At 53.3% G+C, this 6973-nt stretch overlaps 2 protein-coding genes across 2 annotated transcripts; both read left to right on the forward strand.

Moving 5' to 3' along the window:
- Nucleotides 1-1924: 1924 nt before the first annotated feature.
- On the forward strand, nt 1925-5047 carry LOC125546902 (protein NRT1/ PTR FAMILY 4.5-like). Its single transcript, XM_087516861.1, has 6 exons — nt 1925-1972; nt 2488-2529; nt 2616-2739; nt 3214-3431; nt 3503-3940; nt 4049-5047. Exons 1-6 carry the CDS (start codon nt 1931-1933, stop codon nt 5045-5047), a joined length of 1863 nt encoding a protein of 620 aa, XP_087372987.1. The 5' UTR covers nt 1925-1930.
- Nucleotides 5048-5747: 700 nt separating this feature from the next.
- LOC125548557 (oil body-associated protein 2A-like) lies at nt 5748-6722 on the forward strand. Its single transcript, XM_048712127.2, has one exon. It carries the CDS (start codon nt 5795-5797, stop codon nt 6539-6541), a length of 747 nt encoding a protein of 248 aa, XP_048568084.2. The 5' UTR covers nt 5748-5794; the 3' UTR covers nt 6542-6722.
- The last annotated feature ends 251 nt before the right edge of the window (nt 6723-6973 follow it).

The following is a 6973-nucleotide window of genomic DNA, read 5'->3' on the forward strand; positions in this document are numbered from 1 at the left end:
ACGGCATTATACACTACACTAGTCTACGGCCGGCTGCGACTTGTCTTTCCATGGCCGGCAGCCCGCTAACTGGACAGTCGAGAGCCCCGGAGCCTATGTCCGGCTGCGCCGCTCATCGAAGCAACAAAGATGGTGCTTCAGCCGGAGGGGAAGGATACTTCTGTGGAGTTCGGGTGGGTGTCCAGGATGGTCTGAGATAAAGGAGAACCGGCCAAGTCTCCAGCGATGGCCTTCATAAGATACAAGCGGCGGTGGCCTCCCGTGTTCTACTTCTTCTTGATGATGGCAGCGGGCACAGACGTGCGGGCCGCCACCTCGTCTACATTCGCGCAGCCGACTTCTTTCTGTGCATGCATGGTGCAACTATGCGTGCGTCAACGACGGATGGCGCGGTCGCAGACACTAGATGCGGTGATGCCCGTGCCGCCATGCCAGCATGGAGCAACTCGCCACTCCTCGAGCTGGCCTGGAGCGACGAGTTGTTGAACCACGCGCCGGCTTGGGGCCGCGACAACTAGCTCCGTCGGGTTAGGCGAGGGACGTGGAGCAGCGAGAAGCCTCACTCGTATCTGGCGGGCTCTGCAAGCCAGAGCCACCCAGTCGGCTTGTATACCAGAGAACTGCTCTTCGGAAGCCATCAGAAGAGTGGAGAAAATGGTGAAGAAGGAGATGGTGGAGCGACGGAGGGGTGCGATTTTTGCCCGGCGTCTGGCCTCGTTTAAATAAAGGGCAGACCTGAGAAGCTTGGCCGGCGTTGCGTTTAATGCTGACCCTCTCATAAATGGACGTGTGGCCGAAGTAGATTTCTCGGCTCCCACACGAGTTTAATGGAGGCGTTTGAATATGGCGAGGAGATGTGTTCAGCTGAGCGTGCAGCGGGCGACGCCCTCGACCGGGGCGTCGCTTCAATGTCGGAGGTAGTGAGAGGTCACATCCGCCCTGAGCCGACTTCATTGTGGAGCGGCACGCTCTACAACGACATGAGCGCGGGCGGGTGGTGTCGGGCAGGAAGAACACGCGGGAAGGAGGAGAGGTTTTTGATGGGTCAGGAAAGTCAGAAATAGACTTGGGAGCAGTCCGGACTCCCGCATACTTTTCTACGTTTGTCTTCAATTGATGGGAGAAGTTATGTCCGGACCGCTCTACAAACCGATACAAAATTATGTTAAATGATTTTCACGGTCCAAGCGGTTGTGGGAGATTTGAGGATCACGTTAGAAATGCCCTTACGCAACGCATATGCCACACATTGCGTCATTTCGACTCTATCCGCGATGCAGCGTTCATCCGGAGGTTTGACCTCTGGTGCGATCCGCAGAAGGGAACCAAAAACAAGAAGGCGGTAACAAAGTATCTTTTTTTTAGGTTCAAAACATCCTTTTCTTGAGGGACGGTAACAAAATATCCTACTCACGAAAGGCACGGCCATGGACGCTTGCCCGGAGAGCCTAGCGTGCGCGTGCATTACAAAACGACCGTAAAATTTTACAAGTTACGCAGGGGGTGAACAGAAGGAGCTGACGACTGATTCTTTTATGCGATCTTAGCTTTTGCTACGCTCCGGTCCGGTACCTGACAACTGTGGCCTGGCTGTGTCAATGAGTTACAAGATGCCCACATCTAGTGGACGTCGCCGCTGATAACGGTTGCGACAAGAAGAGACCGAATGGAATGAATGAAGAGACCATAATTTAAACAATCTTACAGTATATAGGAATGCATTGGAGACCCATTCTTCATGAGTTGAGACGCTTTATATTGCTTGGCAACTGCACCGCACCCCCTGTCTCTCGTCCACCTGAGATAGCTCGCCTCTTGGCCAAAATGGTACTGGCTCATTCTTTTGCTTGTTCCAACTTCATTTTCCGTACGTACGTGCGTGCCAACGTTCTCACTGCTGTGTGATTTCTCTTGATAGGAAAACGAGGAGATGAGCAAGGTAACCGAAGCCACCGGCAAATTACAATCCATGGTATCTCCCTTGCTTCACCCCATCTTCTCTCCTTTCCTTCATCTCTTTTATTTACTTTTGAGACGGTTCATGCTTGTCATGCCATATCGTAAAAACCTGCATATAGTGACCGTTTTATTTCAACTGCAATGGGAGTTTCCTTTGATCGTCTAATATATCTTTTACAAGAAAACCAAGAATAAGGTATAAACTACCGTGTATAAATTGTAATTGTATGGGCATCAACAGATAACTGAAATTCATGTCACTTAATTTAAGTATATAATAGACACTACATGGGATTTTGAATTTTCTGGCTTAGCTACTCTTGCGTGGCCGCCTGAGCGCCGTAAACTGTCGTGACTTTGGTTTGCTCCGTTTTAATAAAAATGGGGCGGGGGGCAACCCCTTTCTTTCAAAAAAGAAAGAAAGAAAGAATAATAGACACTAATTCATGAATAAACTCCCACTTTGTTCTGAAGTTATGTGTTTATTTCTCATATCGACGTCTCTTATTTGCTAACAAAAATTAATAGGAATACAAGGAGGACGACAAATCAGCTGAAACCAATGGCAAGGTAAAATTACATGTTGATCAAATAGCTACTACTCCGTGCCCATGGGCATGAGAAGTGACTTTGTTATTCACATAAATGATGCATAGTCGGAAACACATGAAGTCGTTGGAGGAAAACAGTACGAAGTCATTGAAGGGAAGGTTAATTGGAGGGGAAGGCCTGCCGTGCGAGGGCGCCATGGTGGTGTTGGCAATTCTTTCTTCATTCTTGGTAATTCTTTTTAATCATGATCAGTTTCCATTGTACATAAACTAGATTCGCGTTCAGGATTTTACTATTTCGTCAACATGTTTCTGAAATTTAATTTTTTTGTGCATCTATGCTTGTTATTGTGCTATTGTTCTTAGCAACCCATACATAAGTAGGTGGTAACATGCGGTATGAAAGGTAAAATACATACAGATTTGGCTTAACCAACCGGAGAAACATTTATATTCTCGCTAGAAACGTTGCAAGGATTAGTATTTTATGACCTCATCCATACAGTTAATGGATACGTTGTACTTGACCAGCAAATTAAGAAGCAACACGGTGTTTTAATAATCTAATGAACACGGGCCGGAAATATCTCTTCATCAGTTCGGGCTTTTGAATGAATTTGCCGGAGCATGAATTCAATGAAAATGAAGCCAACCTTGCTGATCTGGTAATATGAAGCTGTCCTGGGTTTGCTGCTTGTTGCAGTGAACTTTGGGCTGGAGAACCTGGCGTCTCTGTCTCTAGCCGTGAACCTTATCATGTACTTCATGTCGGTCATGCACATCAACCTGGCCGACGCCTCCAACCTGCTGACCGACTACATGGGCACGAGCTACATGATCGCGGTGCTCATCACCGTCTTCGCCGACACCTTTGTGGGCCGGTACCAGACCGTGATCATATCCTCCCTGGTGGAGCTCATCGTAAGAATCTTTCGTTTCTTTCACTTGGTTGCATTGCAGCTGGTCGTTGATCCTCTCCGGCCTACATGCAGGGGCTCCTGCTGATGACGCTGCAAGCTCACTCCCCGAAGCTGCTGCCGGAGGGGTGCAAATGGCCGGAGCCGACGTGCCAGAGGGTGGGCGGCCACAGCGAGACGCGGCTCTACGTCGGGCTGTACCTGGTGGCGATCGGGTCGGCGGGCATCAAGGCGGCGCTGCCGGCGCACTGCGCGGACCAGTTCGAGGCGAAGCACCCCAGGGAGCGGCGCCAGATGTCCAGCTTCTTCAACTGGCTGCTGCTCAGCTTGTGCATCGGCGGAGCCGTCAGCGTCACGGTGTTCGTGTGGATCCAGAACGTCAAGGGCTGGGACAAGGGGTTCGGCGCCGCCACCGGCGTCATGGGCCTCGCCCTCATCGCCTTCCTCGCCGGCATGCCCCGCTACCGCATCTTCACGGCGCAGGGCAGCAGCGCGCTTCTCGACATCCTCCGGGTAATCAACCTTGTCTAGCTAGCTTAGCTTCTTGACGACTATTTTCCGTGTTAATCATGCATGCATGCATACATGGACGTGGTTGGTTATTTTCCGTGCTGTTTTCAGGTGTACGTTGCTGCGATCAGGAACCGGAATCTGCAGCTCCCTGAGAACCCCGACGAGCTGTACGAGATCAGCAGAAGCAAAGCTTCTCCCGAGGAGGAGTTCGTGTCCCACAGGGACAGGCCATTCAGGTTCCTGGACAGGGCGGCCATCGTGCAGGCGCCGGCGGCGGAGGCGCCGAGCCCGTGGCGGCAGTGCCGGGTGACGCACGTGGAGCACGCCAAGACGGTGCTGGCCATGGTGCCCATCTTCTGCAGCGCCATCATCATGGGCACCTGCCTGGCCCAGTTCCAGACCTTCTCCATCCAGCAGGGCTCCACCATGAACACGTGGGTCGGGGACTTCCAGATGCAGCCGGCGACGCTGCCCATCATCCCGCTGACCATGCTCATCTTCGCCGTGCCCATCTACGAGCGCCTCTTCGTGCCCTTCGCCCGCGGCATCACGGGCCACCCCAACGGCATCCCCTACCTGCAGCGCGTCGGCGTCGGCCTCGTGCTCTCCGTCGTCTCCATGTGCATCGCCGCCGTCGTGGAGATGCACCGCAAGAAGGTGGCCGTCCGGCACGGCATGCTGGACGCGTTCCCGATGCTGCAGCCGCTGCCCATGTCCGTCTTCTGGCTGGCCCCGCAGTACGGCGTGTTCGGCATCGCCGACATGTTCACCTACATCGGCCTGCTCGAGTTCTTCTACTCGCAGGCGCCGCCCGCGCTCAAGTCCATGTCGTCGGCCTTCCTCTGGGCGTCCATGTCGCTGGGGTACTACTTCAGCACCATCATCGTCAAGGCCGTGAACGCGGCCACCAGGAAGCACACGCTGAGCGGCGGCTGGCTCAACGGCAACAACATCAACCGGAACCATCTCGACCTCTTCTTCTGGCTGCTCGCCGTGCTCAGCTTCATCAACTTCCTCAACTATCTCTACTGGGCCAGCTGGTACAAGTACGTCAAGCCCCAGGACGAGGAGGACGATGCGGTCGCACCGGTGGAGCAGCAAGTGTGACCAGTACTCGATCGTATACCACTTCTTTCTTTCAACATGCAAAGGTTGATGTGATGGTTGTGTAGGATTTTTGGTCGTGAAGTTGTCATGCACATGCACTTCATCCCGTTCTTTCTGTTGACGAACCTCGTCATTAAGTATCGCCCAGTTCATGTTGTGTTTTCTGGCAAAGATTTTGGCGCTACAAGTCTTTCGTCATCTTGTTCTCCTATGATTTCTTTTCCTCCATCACCGGTGTAGTACTTCCTCTGGTCCTTTTTACTCTGCATATAAGGATTGTCTGAAGTTAAACTTCGTAAAGTTTAACCATATTTATATGAAAAAATATTAACATATATAATGCTAAATGTATACAATATGAAAAGTAAAGTCATGACGCATCTAATGTTGTTGATTTCACATTCTAAATGTTTGTATTTTTTTATAAATTTAATCAAAGTTTACGAGATTTGATTTCAGACAAATCTTATATATAAATTAAAAAAGATCAGAGGGAGTACTAGACTAGTAGATTACTCCGAGCCTCGAATGCTCAGGCCCCATGCGAGCCAACACTTGTCGTCGCAGCCGCATAGCGCATCTGCCACCTACGTTGCATGCCGTCTGCCACGTCCAGCCTCGTCACCACGTACGTGTCACCCGGCAGCCCATCCAAGTCCCAGTGCCGCCACGACTTAAAAGCCCACCCGACGCACTCTCCTCACACAGCAGTCAGTACAGGCCAACGAGCCGACTCCCGATCCATCGATGGCGTCCAGCGACGAGAAGCCTGTTCCGACGCCGGCCTCGACGGGAGGCGACGGCGGGCCGCCGGGGAGGCCGACGACGACGTCGACGATGCTGCTGGACAAGGGCGCGGCGGCGCTGCAGTCGCTGCGCCCGGTGAAGCAGATGAAGCAGCACGTGTGCACGTTCGCCCTGTACGCGCACGACCCGCACCGGCAGGTGGAGACCCACCACTACGTCTCCCGCCTCAACCAGGACGTCCTCCAGTGCCCCGTCTACGACTCCGACGACAAGCACGCCCGCCTCATCGGCGTGGAGTACATCGTGTCGAGGGAGATCTTCGAGTCGCTGCCGGCGGAGGAGCAGAGGCTGTGGCACTCGCACGCGCACGAGGTCAAGGCGGGGCTGTGGGCCAACCCGTGGGTGCCCAGCGTGCTGGGCAAGCCGGAGCTGGACCACATGGCCGGCACGTTCGGCAAGTTCTGGTGCACCTGGCAGGTGGACCGCGGCGACCGCCTGCCGCTCGGCGCGCCCGCGCTCATGGTGTCGCCGCAGGGGGAGCGCGACGGCGCCGTGCGCCCGGACCTCGTGCGGAGGCGCGACCAGAGGTACAGCTTCTCCACGGAGGAGCTCAGGGCCGCCAGGGCCGACGTGGAGGTGCCGCCGGAGCCCCGCCCCGGCCAGGCCGACTACTGGGTCCGCCACCACAAGGGCTTCGCCGTCGACGTCGTGCCGCACGAGATGAAGCGCCACGCGCCGTTTCCGTGAGCGAGCGACCCCGTTCCTCGGCGCGCCGGACGTACATGTCGGCACAAGTGGGTTATTACAGCGCTTTCGTGTTGTGTGTGTGTGTGTGAAACTGTGCACTTTGTTTCGTAGTTGCGGTCGAGATAGCACTGTGTAATAGCTACTGGTCTGAAAATAAAAGCATGTACGTAATTCTCAGTTCTGCTGCCTGTGCTTGTGCTATATATGTCGCGCATTTGAAAAAAGACTACAAATGCTCAATTTTTCATAGTGCAGTTTGGTCTGATACTAGTTACTCCGCAAAATTCTACTCATGAAGGATCATCTGGAAAATGCAAAGTAAATAAATCCCAGATGATCTCCCAGCTGATAAATCCTCGTCCTCAACAACTAGCCAATGAGGTGGCAGAATTTGTTTTAGTCTAAAGAAATGGCAGATTCTGCTCAAGGAGG

The sequence above is a fragment of the Triticum urartu genome, chromosome 3A, assembly GCF_056163025.1.
Source record: "Triticum urartu cultivar PI428250 chromosome 3A, HENAU_Tu73, whole genome shotgun sequence".
Taxonomy (NCBI): domain Eukaryota; kingdom Viridiplantae; phylum Streptophyta; class Magnoliopsida; order Poales; family Poaceae; genus Triticum; species Triticum urartu.